Raw genomic sequence first — 20451 nt, 5'->3', positions numbered from 1 at the left:
TAAATGGCGTGTTTACGCCTTTTTAAAAAATGTTTATTTTTGAGAGAGAGACAAAGAGAGTGCCAACCTGGGAGGGACAGAGAGGAGGGTGGGGAGAGAGGGTGCATGCAGGCACAAGTGAGGGAGGGGCAGAGAGAGAGGACAGAAGATCCAAAGGGGGCTCCACGAAGACAGCAAAAAGCTGGATGTGGGACTCTCAGGAACCCCGAGATCATGACCTGAGCCAAAGGCAGACACTCAACCAACTGAGCCACCCAGGCTCCCCCAGGAGCTGAGAATACTTAACTCCCCTCCCTCATTCACCTCATCCTCCCTCATTGACTTCTGCTATTGTCTATTATCTCGATTTTCTTTTAAGAAATTATTTTTTTACTTTAAAAATTTGCACAAAGTAAACCTCACGTTTTCGTTACGGTTCTTTGAGTTTTAACACACATGGATTTGTGTCACCACCAGCACAAACAGGATACGGGGCAACCCATCACCTTAAAAAATTCCCATTGGAGGGGCACCTGCGTGGCTCTGTCGATTGGGCATCTGACTCTTGATTTCAGCTCAGGGCGTGATCCCAGGGTTGTGGGATCAAGTTCTGCGTCAGGCTCCATGCTGAGCGGAAGATTCTCTCTCCCTCCCTCCCCTGCTCGCACGCTGTAGGTTTTTTGGCATTTTCTACATAGACAATAATGTCATCTGTAAATAGGGATATTTTAATTTGTTCCTTTCAGATCTCTTTGGTTTATGTTTACTTTTCTGGCCTTACTGCACTGACTCAGACGCGTAGCACTGTGTTGAATGAATGTCAAGTACAGACATACTGGCCTTGTTCTTGGTCTTCGGAAGTCAAGCATCTCATCTTTCACCACTAACTATAATGTTAACTGTAGGATATTATTTTTGTTTTGTTTTGTTTTACACATGTTATTTAAGTTGAGGACATTCCCTTCTATTGTTAGCTTTCTGAGAGTTTTCACCAAGAATGGGTTTTGAATTGAATTGCATATGCTTTTTCTACATCTATTGATATGATCCGGTTTTTCTTCTTCAGTCTGTATTTGAGATGATGGATTACACTGATTGATTTTCAAATCCCTGGAACAAACCCACCTTGGTCATGGTAAATAATTATTTTTCTGTATTGTTGAATTCTTTTGGTAATCTTTCGTTAAGGATTTGTACATCTATATTCATGGGGAATATTAGTCTATAGTTATCTCACTTTTAATTTTATTTATTTATTTTTACTGTTTTTTGTCTAGCTTTGGTATCAAAAGAATATTCACTTCATAAAATGAATTGGGAAGTATTCCCTCCTCTTCTATATTCTGTAAGACATTGTATAGAATTGGTGTCAATTCTTCTTTAAACATTTGGTAGAATTATTTTGTGAAGACTTCGCGGGGTGGGAGGTAGTTAATCGTAGAAGTTCAAATTCCTACTAGTTACAGACTATTAAGATTGTCTATTCCTATTGGGTATATTATAGTAACTTTTTTTTTTGAATAATTAGTCCATCATATACAAGTTGTCAAATTTACATGTGTAAGGTTGTTCAAAGACATTTTGAAATTTACAGTGTTCTGTAGTGATGTTTCCTGTTTCACTCCTACTATTGGTGATTTGTCTTTTTCTTTCTTTTCAGTCATGCTACAGTGTATTTCAATTGTCCTTAGTTTTTTAAAGGACCTGATCTTTCTTTCATTGATTTTTCTCTATTATTATTTTTTTGTTTTAAATTCACTCATTTCTGCCCTTATCTTTATGATGTCCTTCCTTTGGATTTATTTTAACTCACTTTTTATAGGTGTTGCAGTAGGAACTTATATTTTAATTTGAGAATGTTTCTTTTTCTAATGTGTGGATTTTAGTGCTACCAGTTTCCCTCTTTAGCACTGCTTTGGCTGCATCCAACATTTTGATACATGGTATTTTCATTTTTATTCAGGTCAGTATTTTTTATTTCTTTTGAGGCTTTCTCTTTGGCCCATGGATTATTTAGAGGTGTTTCATTTACTGTCCAAGTATTTGAACTTTCCAATATTTTCTTCTTATCTTTCTGTTACTGATTTCTACTTTGACATCTTCTGTGGTTGGATAATGCATTGTCTATGATTTCATTTTTTTTTTTTTCAACGTTTTTTATTTATTTTTGGGACAGAGAGAGACAGAGCATGAACGGGGGAGGGGCAGAGAGAGAGGGAGACACAGAATCGGAAACAGGCTCCAGGCTCCGAGCCATCAGCCCGGAGCCTGACGCGGGGCTCGAACTCACGGACCGCGAGATCGTGACCTGGCTGAAGTCGGACGCTTAACCGACTGCGCCACCCAGGCGCCCCTGATTTCATTTATTTCAAGTTAATTGAGGTTTGTTTTATGACCCCAGATGTTGTATGTTGTATATGTCCCATGAGCCCTGGAAAAAGTATGTCTGCTGATGTTGAATGCAGTGTTCTACAAATGTCAGTTAAAATCTATTGGTTAATGGAGTTATTGTGTCCTTACTTATTCTTCCTAATTTTGTATATCTAGTTGGTCTATCAATAATTGAGAGAGGAAGTACTGATGTCTCCAGTTACGAATGTGGATTTGTCTATGTGTCCTTTTAGTTCTATAAGTTTCTGCTTTATGTATTTTGCAGTATTGTTGTTTAGTTCATACACACTTGGGACTGCTGTGTCTTCCTATTTGATTGATCTTTTATGAATATATGATTCTCCTTTCTGTCTCTAGTCATTTTCTCTGTCTTAGAAGCCTACTTCATATGTTAATATGGGTACTCCTGCTTGCTTTTGACTAATGTTTATGTAGTATATTTTTCTACAATTTTACTTTCAACCTACTTATATAATTATATTTGAAGTGAGATTCTCATTCGACTCAGGTCATGATCTCACCTTCCCAAGTTTGAGCCCCATGTGGGACTCTGTTGACAGCTCAGAGCCTGGAGCCTGCTTCAGATTCTGTGTCTTTCTCTCTACCCCTCCCCTACTTGCACTCTGTCTCTCAAAAATGAATAAACGTTAAAAAAGAAAATAGTCCTTTGAAGTGAGATTCTCTTAGACAACATTTTTAACCTACTCTGCCAATCTCTATTAACTGGTATATTTACACCATTTACATTTAACATAAGTATGGCTGGTTTAGGGCTTACGTCCACTATTTTTTATTTTATGTTTGGTTTTTCTGTTTTTCATTGTTTTGTTTTGTCTTTCCTTCTGGGTTAGGTTACATTTTGATTTCTCTATAACATGTTTGAGTGTATCTTCTTATGTAGCTTTTTTAGCCGTGGCTCTGGTTATTACATATACGCAGCTTATCACAGCATACTAGTATCTTTATTTTACCAGTTTCAGTGAAATCTAGAACCTTTACTTCCCTTTATGTCCCTTTATCCTCTTCCAAATAAAGTATAATTGTATTAAATATTTCCTTTACATACATATAGAGCCATATACACAATGTTATAAATTTTTTGCTTCAACCATTAATAGAGGAAACTCAAGGGGAGAAAGAAGACTATCTTATTTACTATTTTTGACCACCAGGTTCTTTTTTCGTTCCTGGTACTTGAAGGTTATTTCTTTTACCATTTCTTTTTCTTTGTTTAGAACTTCCCTTAGCAGTTGTTTAAGACGAGCCTGCTGATGACATGTTTTGTTAGTTTTCTTTTATCTGAGAACATCCTGATGTTTTTCCATTCCTAAAGGATATTTTAATTGGATATAGGATTGTAGGTTAGCAGTTATTTTCTTTCAGTACTTGGAAAATGGTGTACCACATCCCTCTGTCCTCTGTAGTCTCTCATCAGAAATCTTCTGTAATTTGAGTTGTTTCCCCTCCATTAGTAAGGTATCATTTTTGTCTCACTGTTATCAAGTCTTTCTTTGTCTTTAGTTTTCAGAAATTTGACTATGAGTCTTGGTGAGGACTTCCTTGTGTTTATCCTGTTTGTATGTGCTCAGCTTCTTGAATATTACATCTTTTGCCAAATTGGGGCAGTTTTCAGCCATTATACCTTTGAGTATTTTTTCAGCCCCCTTCTTTTCCCTCTTCTCGGACTCTGATGACATCAACATTTAATCTTCCACTATAGTTCCACAGGTCCCTAATGCTTTGGTTTGGGTTGTTTGTTCTATCTTTGTTTTGTTGTTTAGACTGGGAAATTTCTCTTGTGCTTTCTTGCAGTTCACAGATTTTTCCTCTGCTTTCTCCATTCGACAGTTGAACCCATCCACCAGGAATTTTTTTTTTTTTGGGGGGGGCAGTGATTTTTGAGAGAGACAGAGTACAGAGAGAGAGGGAGACACAGAATCGGAAGCAGGCTCCAGGCTCCGAGCTGTCAGCACAGAGCCCGACACGGGGCTCAAACCCACAAAACATGAGATCCTGACCTGAGCCAAAGTCAGACCCCCAAACGAGTGAGCCATCAAGGCACCCCCTCCCCACCTACCAGGATTTTTAACTTAGATTATTACAGTTTTCAACTTTAAAATTTTCATTTTCTTCTTTTTTATATCTTCTGTTCTGAGACTTCCTATTTTTTTTATTCATTTCAAGCACGTTCATAAATGCTTATCAAAGCATTTTCTTGGCGAATGCTTTAAAGTCTTTGTCAGATAATTCAAACGTCTCCGTCATCCTGCTCTTGGCATTCATTGATTGCCTTCATTCAACTTGGGATCTTTCTGGTTCTTGATAGGATAAGCAATTTTTTATTGATACTTGACTATTGTCTTATATGATGAGATTCTGGGTTTTATTTAAACTTTCTCTTTTAGCTGACTTCCTCTGATCTCATTCTAGCAAGGGAAGGGAGAATTCTGCTTTGTTACTGCCAGGTGGAAATAGAAGTCCTGGTTCCCCCCTTGGCCGTCACTGGTTCCCACACCCCCAAGAGGGTGATGCCCCTCGTTACTGCTGGGTGAGAGTGGGAATTCTGGCTCCCCATTAGGCCTTCACTGATACCGCCCTGGCTGGGAGTGGCTCATTATTGCTCCCCACTAGGCTTCCATTGTTGCCATCCAGAGGGTGGTTTTGTTACTGCTGGATGATGGTGAAAGTCTCGCCTCCCCTGGGCCTCCCTTTACACCACGTTCCCGGAGGAGGAGACAGAGGCTTTGTCAACACAAGGTGAGGGTGGGTGTGTGGACCGCTCATATGGCTTCCATTGTTATAGCTGAGGAGTGACAAATGTCCCAGCTCCATACTCAAACGTCTCTGATGCTACACTGGCCAAGAGGAAGGGGAGGATTGGGTGCTTTGTTATAGCCAGGCAAGGGTGAAAGGCTAGGTGCCCTTCCCAGTGTTGGCTGGTGTGGATGGGGTAGGACAACGGTTTTTTCTTCTGTAGCATTTGGCTGAAGTGAGCAGTCATTATCTATGAACATTTTCTATCTTGCTAGGCTGCCGCCTTCCTGATCCCTGGGCTACAGGGACCTGGCTTTTGTTGGACTTTTTATCTCTGCGCTCACTGGTATTTCCGTTCACAGCTTCAAGTGTGGAATATGTGAGACAGAAGTCCCATATTTCACGCCATGCCGTTCGTTGGGTCTGGCGGTCACTGGCCAGTCTACCTTCTGTCCGCCTTGCAAAGTCTTGTGTTTTATACAGAAAGCCCCAAGGTTTTGCTTTTAGTTAGCGACGGGAAATAGGTGAAATGTGTTCCCTCCGTCTCCCCAGGAGTGGAAGTCCTGGCACTAATATTTCAGTGTATCATTAGTTCTTCAGTATTTCATACATATGTTGCCATCTTTGACAATTCTGGTCGTTGAAGTTCTTCAGGCTCTCCATATATTGTGTTTTCTTCCTCTGTACCTTGAGTGTTGATCATCTGTTTTCATGGGAATTTGCAGTTTGTATGTGTGAGTGTGAGAGGGAGAGAGTGACCCCCAGAGAGACAAGATGACAGAGAACACGCCCACGGGAGAGAAATCATTGACCGAACCTTATCTCTGAGATCCTCTAGACAATAAATTAGGAATGTTTTGCGCCATATAAGATTCGCAATCTCCCCTGATGTGATGCAGGGGTTGCTAAGAGGTTGGGGGCACTTCGGCCCGTGTCCAGGTTCTTTCTCCAGATGTGTTCATCTCGGGTTCAAGCTCCCCCACCCCCACTTTCTGGCAGGGGCGCCTAACGCTTGGTTGCCAGATCTGAATGGTGGCATTTGAGTTTATCACTAGGAATCCACGTTTTCTCCTTGTTTGCTGTTTATCGATCCCTGGTCAGATTTCTGTTACTTTTACTTGCTTGTTTGGGGGAGGCCATGGGGTACAAGTTGGGGAACATGCTTAATTCTGTTACTTTAAAAAAAAAAAAAAAAGAATGTCTGTAACAACAGAAATGGTTTTGCTGTCCTTCATCCCGGGTTGAGACGGTAATAGACTCTTCAGAGCATCTTACTTGCCAGAGTATTTAAGGTTCCCAGTAAATGACAGTATGGTCTGTATTTTCTCTTGCTAGAAATGTCTGCTAATAATGTGTGTTCTTCTAGTCTCACCATGAGCAGAGGAAGTGGGGAATAAGTACGAGACTGTGTTCTTAATTTTTTCTTTTCTTTTTTTTTTCACTGATAGATTTCTCAATTTTTTCTTTAGGGCAGAAAAGACTGAAGTTCTGAGTGAAGACCTTCTTCAGGTAAGGTTGTCACAGGCCCCTTAGCATATAGACATGAAATATATCTTCCCGTTAAAACTGAGTCGTTCCCAGTGCCCGTTTAAACCGCTTACACTGCTCCTCATGCAGTCTGTTTAGACACAGCTTCTTTCCCTTTATGATATTACTTTATTTTTTTTAATGTTTATTTAGGTGGGTTTTTGTTTTTTTTTTTTTTTTTTTTTGAGAGAGAGAGAGACAGAGACAGAGCATGAGCGGGGGAGGGACAGAAAGAGAGGGAGACACAGAATCCAAAGCAGGCTCCAGGCTCTGAGCCATCAGCACAGAGCCCGATGCAGGACTCGAACTCATGACCTGAGCTGAAGTCAGAGGCTCAACCGACTGAGCCACCCAGTCACCCCTATATATTAATTTAAATACCGGTTTAGGTAAGACTTTTCGGGAGACCTGGCTGCCATTTCACTGCGGGGTCACAGAGTCTCCTGGTCTATGATTGTCCCTCCCTCCCCTCAGCTCCGGTTCTCCAGCGTTGGGTGTTGAATCCCCAGCAGTGCTTGTCTCTGCACAGACACGGGGTAGGCTCTTCTCCCTCGGTTGCCCGGATGGATGGCCCTGCTTCTCCTGACCTTGCCCTCACCTGGTAACCCCGCCCGCTGCTCTGTGTGCAGGTTGAGAAACGCCTGGAGCTGGTGAAGCAAGTCTCCCACAGCACGCACAAGAAGCTCACCGCATGTCTCCAGGGCCAGCAAGGGGCCGAGGCTGACAAGCGCTCTGTAAGTACCCCCCACGCCCTGACCGCACCACCCCGGCAGCTTAAACCTGGCCATCGGAGGACAGGGGTCCCGCTCCTGGGGCCGTGTTTGGTTACGCTGTGTTTCTACGGCCATTTCTGTGTCTGAGGGTTGACGTGTCCTGTGTTTCTGCCGTGTGGCAGCCCCTTCCCACCCCTTCCTGCCCTTGAACCCTGCCCGAGGCATCCTTCCCCACCCTCAGCAGGCAAGACCCTGTCCCTCTGTCCCTCTCTTTGTTCTCCCCAGAGGGGGGCAACCAGGGTGTGCTTGGGATTCCACGGTTAGGGAAGCTCTAAGCTGTCTTCTCTCTGCTTTGTCTCACTTACAGGCTCCCTGTGCCTCCAGAGTATTTAGGATCCCATGGAAAAAAATCCCCCCTAGGGCACCTGTAAAGACCGTTGTGAAAATTATTTTCCCTATAATGAAAACTTCATTTTATTTATTTATTTTTAAAGTGTATTTATTTTGAGAGAGACAGAGACAGTGCGAGTGGGGAAGAGGCAGAAAGAGGGAGAAAGAGGGAATCCCAAGCAGGCCCCGTGCTGCCAGCACAGAGCCCGACGCGGGTTTCGAACTCCTGAAACCGTGAGATCATAACCTGAACCGAAACCAAGAGTTGGAGGCTTAACCGACTGAGCCACCCGGGCACCCCTTCCCTGTAAGGGAAGGCTACTGAAAGGTTAATAAAGGTTAATGAAACCTTGAAAGAGAGCCTGACAAATGAAGGTATCCTAATGTCTTTGTGTGTAAGCTGCGTTAGTAACAAGAGGCATTGCCTGTTGCGATCCTGTTGAACAGTCCTTGCTGGAACCAGTCGTCTCTGGCTTCCCTCCTGACCTCCTCCCCGCCCCCAACTCCACCAGAGGTTAAAACAAATTCTTAGAGGTTCCATTGGCTTTATTACAAGGACTCTGCCATCTAGGAGGTTTTAATCCTCCTTGAGTTTATAGTCAACATGCTTGGTGTCTTTCTGTCTCTGGCATGCAGTTACTGTTGACCTCTGCTTCCCAGTGGTCTTCCTGAACCTCCCACCCCCAGCTTGAGCGGGCTCATGTTGAGTGACTGTCACGCAATGTGTCCGGATGCTTCATCCCGTCTCATGCTGCCATTCTAGAACCTTCCCTGTCAATCATTCCATCTTCTTCCCAGTGCTCGTGTCTTCTTTCTTAACATTCCCAGAAGGAATCACTTATGTGTGGTAGAAAGAAAATGTTCACAGGGTTTGGGAAATATCTGTGGAAGTAATTCTGTGTGTATCCAGTGTTTTAGCAAGGGGCACCCGAACCGTCTAAAGGGAGAGTCTGCAGGGGCGCCTAGGAGGCTCAGTCAGTTAAGTGTCCGACTTCGGCTGAGGTCATGATCTCAAGGTTCGTGAGTTCGAGCCCCGCATCAGGCTCTGTGCAACAGCTCGGAGCCTGGAGCCCGCTTCACATTCTGTGTCTCCCTCTCTCTCTCTGCCCCTACCCCACTCAAGCTCAGGAGTAGCATCCAAATGTTACCACTAGGGGTTTGAAACTGGCCTTTGGTGTTGGTAGGTTGATTCTTGCTAGACCTTTTTTTTTTTTTTTTTTCCCTGGGATAAGATAAAATTGCCTAGACCTGTAGGGTTTTAATTGGACTGAGGGTCTTTGCAAACTGTATCAGTTAGGAGGCATTTGGCTCCCCACGTGTTCTAAAATATATTAATAGGAAATTTAAGATAGGGAGAGGCCACCAGGTTAGGGGATCATTGGCATTGAAAAGATAAGTTTGATGGGGGAGGGAGACACTATGTCATGGAGGGCCACACGGGGAAACACCAGGGTCAGACAGGACAGAGAGCGGCAAGTGCACGCAAGAGTTGATCGTGCTTTCCCTTGGAAGGAATAGTTGAGGCAGGATAAAGAGGCTTAGAGTCGGCCGGATTGAGTAACTTCGGCAGGCTCTGGGGCACGGGGCCGTCTCTAATGTCTGGTACCTGGCTCTGAGGTGGTTAGGGCAGGTGGATGGTGGATTGGACAGCGAGAGCCCCATAAACGAACACGTTGGGGTGCAAGCTGTGGGTTGGTTGGTTTTCATTCGAAAGGCACAGTCATGGGTGAATTGTTGACTGTCTCTGAGAACTGGCTAACCCGTGACTCCTGGGTGGCTCAGTCAGTTGAGCATCCAACTTTGTCTCATCTCACAGTTTGTGGGTTAGAGCCCTGTGTTGGTCTCACTGCTGTCTGCACAGAGCTCACGTCAGAACCTCTGACCCCCTCTCTCTGCCCCTTTCCTGCTTGCACTCATTCTCTGTCTCTCTCAAAAATAAATAAACTGAGGGTGGCTCAGTTGGTTGAGCATCCGATTTTAGCTCGGGTCATGATCTCATGGTTCATAGGTTCGAGCCCCGCATTGGGCTCTATGCTGACAGCTCAGAGCCTGGAGCCTGCTTTGGATTCTGTGTCTCCCTCTCTCTCTGCCTCTTCCCTGCTTGTACTCTGCCTGCCTCTCCCTCTCCCTCTCCCTCTCCCTCTCCCTCTCCCTCTCCCTCTCCCTCTCCCTCTCCCTCTCCCTCTCTCTCTCTCTCAAAAATAAACATTTAAAAAAATGAAAATGGGGGTGCCTGGGTGGCTCAATCGATTAAGCGTCTGACTTGAAACTCAGGTCATGATCTTGCTGTTCATGAGTCCAAGCCCCTGTCGGGTTCTGTGCTGACAGCTCAGAGCCTGGAGCTTGCTTCAGATTCTGTGTCTCCCTTTCTCTCTGCCCCTCCCTCACTTGTGCTCTGTCTCTCTCTGTCTCTCTCTCTCAAAAAATAAACATTTAAAAAAAAAATCAGCTAACCCTGGCAGAGGTGGTCCCCCCAGGGTCATCAAGGCACCAGATGTCAAAGCCTCAGGTTACAACAAATACAGGACATAGTTAACACACTGATTAATTGTGACTTTTGCATAAAGGATCTTACTTATCACTTAATGAGATGTCTGAGGTAGTGGGTCCCGAGGTATATTCATCAGCTTTGGGCCAGCATGTCTGCGATGTTCTTGTCCCTCCTAGTAGTTGTAACGTGGCTGCTGTGGCTCCAGGCATCACATCTTCATGTTAACCCCATCAGAGGCAGAACACGTGAGGGTGGCATAGAAGATGAACTATCTTTGCATGCTTGTTTCTGTTTTGTTTTTATCGGGGAAGAGAAAAGCCTTTCCCAGAATAATTTATTTTATGTTGCCCTAGCTGCAAGGGAGGCTAAGGAGGGGAATACGTGTTGGGGAGAAATGGTGTTGCCATGGCTGGCCATGATTCGTTAGCTGGGACACAGGTGATGGGGCTGCTGTTGGCGGGGGGGGGGGGGCACACAGTGGCTGTTGTCAGGCCCTGAGGATTACAGTGATCACTATACAAATTGGACACCCCTCTGGTCGACCTGGAGGAAGTCTGTGCTCAATACAGGGGTATTGCTCAAATACGTATAGGTCAGTGATTCCACAGCATAAATTTCAAGCATCTGATTTGGTCATTGATTTCTTGAGCTGATCAGTCTTCTCGTGTCCTCCTGGGACCGAATATATGATCTGGCAGGAAAGAAAGTCAAAGAGCTATTTTAAATATTGAACAGCCTCAGACCGGCCAGAAAAAAATGTCCAAGGCCGTGACTCAAATCCATTTTTCCAGTTTTTTTTCTGAAGTAACACATCCAGGGGTTTAATAGGAGCCATGGCACTTATTAATTGCCTCATACTGAAATATGTGCTCATTTCTCTGAGATTATTAGGTAAGGAGATATGTCAAGATCCAAGGAACAGGCAAAAAGAAAAAGGGATTAAAAGTGAGAACCTTAACCGTGTCTCCCTTTCTCTATGCCCCTCCCCTGCTCATGCTCTGTGTCTCTCAAAAAATAAAACATTAAAAAAAAAATTTTTTTTAAAGAGGGGGGTGCCTGGGTAGTTCAGTCAGTTGAGCGTCTGACTTTAGCTCAGGTCATGATCTTGTGTTCATGGGTTCGAGCCCCACGTCAGGCTCTGTGCTGACAGCTCAGAGCCTGGAGCCCACTTTGGATTCTATGTTTCCCTTTCTGTCTGCCCCTCCCCTGCTCACGCTCTGTCTCTCTCTGTCTCTCAAAAAATAAAACATTAAAAAAAATTTTAAGTGAGAAACTTAAAAAAAAAAATAGAAGAGAATGGGGAAGATTGGCAGTGAAGAAAGTAATGAGCTAACACCAAACGAGGAAGGTAGGTGTTCAGAGAGGGAGATGTAAATACAGAGAACAGACTGATGGAGGCCAGAGGGTAGGCGGTAGGGGGATGGGTGAAAGGGGTGGAGGGGAGAGGGAGGTCCAGGCTTCCAGTTATGGGATGAATAAGTCACAGGGATGACAGCCTGGGGAATAGTCAGTGGTGTGGTGATATCATACAACGGTGACAGTCCGCACAGATAACGTGCGTGGGTATAGGGTTGTCGAATCACTACATTATGCATCTGAAACTAACGTATCATCGTCTGCCATCTATACTTCTGTAAAAAGAGAGGGAGAGAGAGGGTCAAGAGATGGTCCTCAGGGAATAAGGCCAGTGGAAATGAGAGGTGGAGTCCTAGAGTCTCAGGATGGGAAGGGACTTTATCCCGGAAGGTGCACAGCTTTCTATTGGAGCCCATGGCAGTTTGTTGCTACTCGTCACTTTTCTTTTTTTTTTATTGTTCATTTATTTTGGGAGAGCGGGGGAGGGGCAAACAGGGAATCCCAAGAAGGCTCCATGCTGTCAGCGCAGAGCCTGATGCAGGGCTTGATCCCACGACTGTGAGATCATGCTCTGAGCTGAAACAAAGAGTCGGACGCCTAACCGACTGGGCCACCCAGGCACCCCCTTATTTGGCGCTTGTTTTTAAACAAGCTCGCTAGTTGTGGGTTTTTTTGTTTTTTGTTTGTTTTGTTGTGTTTTTTGAGAGAGAACGAGAGCAAGTAGGGGAAGGGCAGAGAGAGAAAGGGAGACACAGAATCCGAACCAGGCTCCAGGCTCCGAGTTGTCGGCACAGAGCCTGACATGGGGCTCCAACTCACGAACTGCAAGATCATGACCTGAGCCAAAGTCGGACGCGCCCCCAAGCTCATTAGTTCTTAGCAGTTTAGTAGTTTCCAACCCTCCAGCCTTACTGTATACCTGAAAGCCGGGGCTGGCTGTCACATGGGAGCAGACAGAGGAGTGGAGTTTGGTTGGCACTGTCTCAGTGACCCGAGCAGCATTATTCAGTGGGTACTGAGCTAAACCAGATTCCTTATGTGGGATGGAGACTAGAGAAGATACGAATCAGGTTGCCATTTTGCTTCCTTTAGTCCAGGCCAATAGCTGGTTAATTCATTGGTTTCTGAGACCGTCAGTATAATGAACATGATTGGTTTTTCACCGTCCTTGTGCTTCTTCTGTAGGGCATTCCCATTCAACAAGCACACAGTTAGGAGGAGTCCTTCTCCACCTTAATCACTAAATACTTGGAAAGGGCCACGTCTGCCACGTGAAGCCACACTTAATGCCGCGTGCTGAGCAAACCCAGCAAGATCCCTGTTCTCTGGAGGCTCACAGTCTTGCAGGGAAGCAGCCATTCCGTGGAGTCAGTAATTAGGCATCACTAGGAATTAAGTAGTAGAGGGTTTCTGTGAGGAAGTGGCCTTTAAGGACAGCAGAAGATAGTGGCACCAAAAGAGGTCAAGGTGCCTGTAGGACAGGGGATGACATGTGCAGAGTTTTCAGAGACAGCAAGGAGTCGGGGGCATTTTCGAGAAACACGAGGGGGTCGTAGAGTATGGATGATGACAAGGGGAGAGGCAGGAAATGGGGCAGCGGGGACCCCATCTCACTGTGTAGGCATGGTAAGGATTTGGACTTGATCTCTAAGATTAGTGGGGAGCCAGTGCTTTAATCAGGAGCAGCATGGTCTGATTTATTGGCAGTTGTATGAAAAATGGGGCGGTGGCTATGGTGGGGCATAGGGGGCAGGGGCCCCAGTTGTGTGGGGCAGGGGCTATGGGGGAAGTAAGAGAGACAAATATGGTGGCGATCTTTGGGAGATACACCAGGATCAGGGAAGAGGGAGAGAAATTGGCAGATGTGGTAGATACACCGTGTAGAGCATCCGGGTCTTGAATGGACATGGGGGTTTGAAGAGTCAAGAGGGCTTTCGGGGTCTCTCTGGCTCGAGCGACTCTAGACTCCATAAGATTTGATGAGATCGCTTAAGGAGATAAATGGCCTTGAGTCAAGAGCCCCAGGACCTGCAACATTTTAAGCCCTCACTGGCGGAGTATCTAGCAAAGAAGGTGGAACAGTCAAGAATGGTACAGGAAAACCACCTCCGTGACTCCTAGACATTACCCTTTATTTTTCTCTTTCCACACCCAGACTTTCGGGAGGGCCCACTGTCTTCCTTCAGACAATTTCCACGTGCTTCAGCATTTGCCACCCTCGTCCATGCAGGCATCGTCTCTGGCCTAAACACAGCTGTTCCCGACGGGTCCCCCACTCTCCACTCCAAACCCATCCCCGTTATAATCCACTGTCTACAACGGAGATCAGACAATGCCACTGTCCTGCTTCAGTCCCACCCAAAGATTCCCATTGTAGAATAACATTTGAGCTCCTCACCCTGACCCTTGGGCCCTAATGATACGCCTTCCCCTGCATCTCTGAGCTCAGCTCTTGTTCCCGCCTGCTGTCATCATTGTCCCAACGGCACTGACCAGTCGCAGAACACGGGGGTGCCCGCAACTTTTTTATTTTTCAATTCTCAGCTCCTAATTAGGGTTCTCAGCACCTAATGTGTTCGTTCCCTTCCTCCCCCCATCACATCACCTCATTTTATTTCCTTCATCGTGTGTAATATGATTATCTGAAATCCTTAAGATCATTCCCCTCCACGAATACATGAGTTCCACGGGAGCAGGGATCTTGCCCATCCATCACGACCACATTTTTAATGCCTAGAACAGGGCCCACCACAGGGTAGGCAATGCTAAAAATACATCTGTGTCATGAATGGATGGCCCAGGAGTATTTTAGGCACAGGACCTGCCTAATGTGTCAGCAAGCCAGTTTGAATCTTTCCTTTTCTCTCCAGAAGCAATTTAGCATCATGATCTTAAGCTCTGGAAGCTGACCACCTGAGCTTGAAGCCCAGGTCCACTGCTTCCTGATTATACCTGACCTTGGACAAGTCAGTTAGCTTTGTATATCTCTTGCCTTCTTCATTTGGTAAGAACAGTAACGAATTTCTACCCAATAACGTTGTTTGAGAGCTCAGTGAGGTAATACACAGGAATGCCTAGCACAGTGCTTAACGTTAGTAAATATTCAAGAGGTGTAACCCACTGCCATTATTGGGGCCCCACCGTTCAGCTGAAATGACCATTGACAACTACTGAGCCCTGAGCAGCCCGTCTGGGCTGTATCTTTTGGGGAGTGAACTCGGGAGTTGCCTGGGCTTGGAATCAGCAGTTTTCAGTACTAGAGGGTACGGGTGTGTATGTTGGGGAAACAGAGTGGATATTAGGATTAGACTTTTTGTCTCTTAGTCATTCTACAAAGTGTGTTGATTGTTCCTGAGATAATTTTAGAGGGAACAGTCATCTCAGAAAAGTCGATTTGATGACTTCCAGACCCTGGAACATTGTGGCTTCCCTAACCTTAATTCTTAAGGTTCTATCAGTCCTCTAGAATTGGGGGGAAGTTTATTTTAGTTTTTTGTAATGTTTATTTATTTTTTGAAAGAGAGAGATGGAACGAGAGTAGGGGAGATGCCGAGAGAGAGGGAGACACAGAATCCGAAGCAGGCTCCAGGCTCTGAGTTGTCTGCACAGAGCCTGACAAGGGGCTCAAACCCACGAACCATGAGATCATGACCTGAGCTGAACCGACTAAGCCAGCCAGGTGCCCCAGTAGAGGACTTGTTTAAATAAATGTCGTCGTCTTCGTTCAGTGATCTATGTATCCGTTAGAAACAGAAAGAAAGAATGGGCCAGCTGTGTGTGTCACCATGGGAAATGGAGCCCACGGTATCTCCACACCAAGCAGAGAGCAAGGCGTAGAGTCGTGTAAGTTATATGCCAACATTTGTGGGGGGAAATAGATCCACTAAGAACAGACACACTGAGTATAATGGATCCACTTAGAATCTTTGTGGAAGGGTACACAAAAGGCTGGTCCCTGTCACTGGCTCTCTGGTGGCAAGAGTCACAGATGCAAGGGACACTGGTTGCTGTAACCCTTCTGGTGACTTCATGCGCCATGCCCATGTATTTCCTGTTCCTGTTCAGTTTACTGTAAGTCCAGTAAACTGGTCCTTGTACACAGAGGGCGAGCTTTGTGTTCAGGGCAGAGCCCAAAGGAAGAGGCAGACAGACTGCTCCAGGTTAAGTAGGTGGCAGGTTTAATAAGGAAGCTTATTTACGTGGTTTGTCTTGGGTGGTCATAAGACCAATAGATCCCCCCTCCCCCTCTCCAAATCTTAAAAGTTCATAAAGAGACCTCAACTAGGGTTTGGTCACGTAGACTGTCCGGATGGTCTCAACAGTACCTTACTTTACTCTCCCAGGGCTGTGTCCTTAAGGCAGCTTGCTGGTTGAGCGAGGCAGGTGGATAGAATGTTCCAAGGACAGGGGAGTGGGCGAGGAACCTCCGATTGCCTGGGTCCAGTGCATGGGTCAGTCAGCAGTCACATCCTCTCGGTGACCTCCTCCAATAGCTAGCTAGCTAGCTAGATATGACCAAGGACAAGAGAGAGAGAAGAAGGTCATTCTCCCCGTTAAAAATCTTAAGAATGAAAGAGCCATTGAAACAGGAGTCCCTGTCACTGTGTGATACTTTGTCACTGACTACTACCCTCTCTGCCACCTGAACGCATCTCAGAGTCATTAGCGAGCGTGGTAAGTGACTAGGAATGGCTGGAAACTTATGTTGCTTCCCTCGCACAAGAGCAGGACCCAAAGTCCTACACTTCAGGCTGGTTTTTCTAGTCTGCATTTTTCAGATGTTTGGCTGTCCCCACCATCCTTCCCCGAGACTGGTTAGCTTCATGATCATCAGTGGCTGTTTTTATTATGTTGGTCTTGACCCTTGTGCCTCTGGCCACCCACAGGCACAGTTTCTTGCTCACTTAGACCCTCTGATGGGACTAATTGAACTAATCTTTGTCCATAGTTAGAAAAACTTGAGTCATCAGCCAGTAGGTATGTTTTTTCAACGGATGTCAACCTCCTGGCTATTGAAAGTCCTCTAGGGGCGCCTGGGTGGTGCAGTCGGTTGAGCGTCCGACTTCAGCCAGGTCACGATCTCACGGTCCGTGAGTTCGAGCCCCGCGTCAGGCTCTGGGCTGATGGCTCGGAGCCTGGAGCCTGTTTCCGATTCTGTGTCTCCCTCTCTCTCTGACCCTCCCCCGTTCATGCTCTGTCTCTCTCTGTCCCAAAAATAAAATTAAAAAAAAAAAAAAAAAAAAAAAAAAAGAAAGTCATCTATAGTCTGATACAGGCACCGTCTCTCTTAGCTTTCTTCCTTGTCACATTTCAAAGAAGGATTCTGAACAGCTGAGGTCCTGCCCTAAAGCCGGGGGACTTGAGGTGCTCAACACAAACCAGAAGAGATCGATACTATGATTGTTCTGTCTGCATTCAAGACAGAGCATCTCCGCTGGTTGATTATTGGGATATTTTAGGACGTTACGTATTGAAGACCTTTCTCTTTAAACCAGGTTTCTCAGCCTCAGCACTCTTGATGTTCTGGGCCAAGTAATTCTTTATTTCGACGGAGGGGCGGGGGTGCTGTCCTGTGCGTGGTAGGATATTGAGCAGAATCCCTGGCCTCTATCCATTAGATGCCAGAAGTGTCCGCCATGTTTTGATAAGTGAGAGTATCTTTGTGCATTGCCAAACCCCCCATGAGAACAGAGGGCAGAATCACTCCTGATTAAAAACAAAACCAGGGGCTACTGGGTGGCTCAGTTGGTTGAGCGTCCAACTTCGGCTCAGGTCATGATCTCAGGGTCGTGGGTTCGAGCCCTGCATCACACTCTGTGCTGATGGCTCAGAGCCTGGAGCCTGCTTCAGATTCATGTCTCCCTCTCTCTCTGTCTCTCTGTCTCTCTCTGCTGCTTCCTCGCTCACGCTCTGTCTCTCTCAATCTCTCAAGAATAAATGAACGTTAAAAAAAAAAAAAGAACAAGACCATGATTCATGGTGCCTCTGTGAGCATATATTAGACCTGCTTCACTCTTTTCTTCTCTAACTACCTTAGACACTTTTTTAAAATGTGCTTTAAATAACTTTTATAAAAGGTGATGTTGGTGGGGGGGCGGGGGGGCACCCAGGTGGCTCTGTTGGTTAAGCATCCGACTTCGGCTCAGGTCAGGATCTCACAGTCTGTGAGTTCGAGCCCGCATCGGGCTCTGTGCTGACAGCTCGGAGCCTGGAGCCTGCTTTAGAATCTGTGACTTTCTCTCTGCTCCTCCCCCACTCACGCTCTGTCTCTGTCTCTCAAAAAATAAACAGATGTTAAACACAATTTAAAAAAAAAAAAAGGTGATGTGGAAATACATTTCCTCATAACGTATTGTTTGCTGCACCCTTTCTTAAGTCTCCTGAAATTTCTACACCACAGCCTTGTAGGACAACTAGAAGGTGATGTTTAAGTTTGGATGTGTTAATACTGAGTTGCCTAGTCTAGTTTTTACCAAGAAGAGTGTCCCATTTTATTTGAAGTGACGAGTAATGATTTTGTCCCCTGTGTGGAAGGCGTCTGACCCCACTGGAATGGATGTGTCTAAGCGCAGGGAGAGGGATACATGTTAGACCCAAGGAAGGCCTTATCCACACAGGTGTCTTGGGATCTCTCTCCCTGGATTTACCTCAGGACCCACATGAACTTCCAGATCACTCTTGGGGGTTGACCTGCCTCCCCATGTCTTCCCTGAGGACACATTAGAGTATGCAGATTTCCTGGGGGTGTTCAGATCCCTAAATTCAAGTGGATGGAGCCCTAAAAACTTGTTTTCCTGCTTGATCCCACTTACAAGCCATTTGGATTTGTCTGTCTCAGGATTGAGTTAGTTTAGTTCAGTTTAATTATTTTTTAACTTATGTTTTTAGAGAGAAAGCAGGGGAGAGAAAGAGAGAGAATGTTAAGGAGGCTTTGTGTTCAGGGCAGAGCCCAACTTAGGGCTCGACCCCACGACCCCGGAATCATGACCTAAAATCAAGAGTTAGGTGCACGGGGCGCCTGGGTGGCTCAGTCAGTTAAGTGTCCGACTTCGGCTTGGGTCATGATCTCATGGTTCGTGGGTTCGAGCCCCACATTGGGCTCTGTGCTGACAGCTCAGAGCCCGGAGCCTGTTTCAGATTCTGTGTCTCCCTCTCTCTATGCCCCTCCCCAACTCATGTTCTGTCTCCCTCTGTCTCAAAAATAAATAAACATTAAAAAAAAAATTAAAAAAAGAGGTGCTCAGCTGACTGAGCCACCCAGGAGCCCCATGGATTGAGTCATTTTAATCCGATCACACTCTTAAATCCTCCGAGGGTCATCAGACGCCCTCAGAATGAGACCTCGGTGCCTGCCTCTGGAGGAGAAGGCCCTCTACGATCTGGCCTCTGCCTTAATGCTCTACCCACTCCTTGTCACTCACTGTGCCCCAGCTGCGCTGGCCTCGGTGGGGACCTTAGGGCAGCCATATTGGTCCCAACTCAGGGCCTTTGCACATGCAGTTCCCTCTACCTGGACTATTCTTTCTCATGCTGCTGGTTATTTATTTGCTTATTTATTTTGGAAAGGGGTGGGGGAGGTAGAGGAAGGGTAGAGGAAGGGAAGGTAGAATCTCAAGCAGACTGCATGCTCAGTATGGAGCCCGAGGCGGGGCTCAATCTCACGACCCTGGGATCGTGACCTGAGCTGAAGTCAAGAGTCAGCTGCTCAACCGACTGAGCCCCCTGCCTGCCCACCCCCCCCCCCCCCCAGGTACCACTGTGTTGGCAGTTCCCAGCTTGTTGTTGTCTGTGTGTGTGTTGGATGGTTCAGGCTCAGCAAGGAGAGAGCTGGTCACTTACTAGTAAGGAAGGAATGGGTCGTGCTACCCTACTGTGGATTTGCCAAAGTTGGATATTTCATTTAAATAGACTCGTATGATACGTGCCCCGCGTCTGGCTCATTTCACTTAGCATAATGTTTTCGAGGTTCCCCCTCAGCTTATGTCAGCGCTTCGTTCCTTTTTATGGCTGAATAATATTCCCTTGTCTGATTATACTGCTTTTTATCGATCCCTGCGTCAGGTGGTGGACGATCAAGCTGTTTGCGCCTTTCGGCTGTTGCGAATCGAGCTGCCGTTCTCATGCGCGCACATGTGGTGTGTTTCTTTTGACCATCTGCTTTCAATTACTCTGAGTGGAATTGAGTAGAATCGCCAGGCTGTATGGTAATTTTGTGTCGTTTATTGAACTGTTGCCACGCTCCGCAGAAGCGCTGCCCCATTTTGCATTTCCACCAGCCCTGCTCGATGAAGCTCAACGTTTCTCTACCTGTTCACCAAGGCTCCCCATGGTCACCGATACTTTCTTTCTGGTTGTTATTATTGCCCTTGCCATGCTAGTGGCTATGAAGTAGTATCTCTTTGCGGCTCTGATGGGGATTTCCTTCATAACTGATGACGTCAAGCGTCTTTCATATGTTCAGAGGCATTTTCTGCCTTCTTTGGAGGGTGCCTTTGTTTTTATGGTTACTTTCTTCACAATGTCACTGTATGTGAACACTTTTCTCTCTCTCTCCCCCTCCCTCCCTCCCTCCCTCCCTCCCTCTCTCTCTCTCTCTCTCTCTCTCTCTCTCTCTCTCTCTCTCTCTCTCTCTCTTGACCATAAGCTGCCTCGTTTATAAAATGGAGCTGTGGTACTTCTCCCAGGAGAGACTGACCTTTGGAACTTAAAGCATTGTTCAAGTCATTGTTAACATAAGTTTCAAATCTTGTCTTTTTTTTTTTTTCTTGCTGTTATTCCACTTTATTTTCATTTTTTAGAGAAAGCGAGCAGGGGAGGGGCAGAGAGAGAGAGAATCCCAAGCAGGCTCCA

General features: G+C 45.9%; 1 protein-coding gene across 6 annotated transcripts in view; it reads left to right on the top strand.

Annotated features, from left to right (window-relative positions):
- Nucleotides 1–20451, top strand: part of ARHGAP44 (Rho GTPase activating protein 44) — a 181225-nt gene that overhangs the window by 91833 nt on the left and 68941 nt on the right. For 5 of the 6 annotated variants that reach the window (XR_008418830.1, XM_053893121.1, XM_053893120.1 and 2 more), the window contains exons 2-3: nucleotides 6594–6633; nucleotides 7281–7385. Coding sequence is in view for 4 of the 6 variants with exons in the window: in XM_053893121.1 (XP_053749096.1) it covers nucleotides 6594–6633; nucleotides 7281–7385 (145 nt within the window). In the remaining 2 variants the exon portion in view is untranslated. Of the gene's footprint in view, nucleotides 1–6593; nucleotides 6634–7277; nucleotides 7386–20451 lie in introns of those variants that run through there. The other variant, XM_053893124.1, reaches the window with a different exon arrangement.

The sequence above is a fragment of the Panthera pardus genome, unplaced genomic scaffold (assembly GCF_024362965.1).
Source record: "Panthera pardus isolate Hobbes unplaced genomic scaffold, ASM2436296v1 HiC_scaffold_3, whole genome shotgun sequence".
NCBI lineage: Eukaryota > Metazoa > Chordata > Mammalia > Carnivora > Felidae > Panthera > Panthera pardus.
The sequence above is the reverse complement of the archived record's forward strand: the minus strand, read 5'-3'. Positions and strand labels throughout refer to the sequence as shown.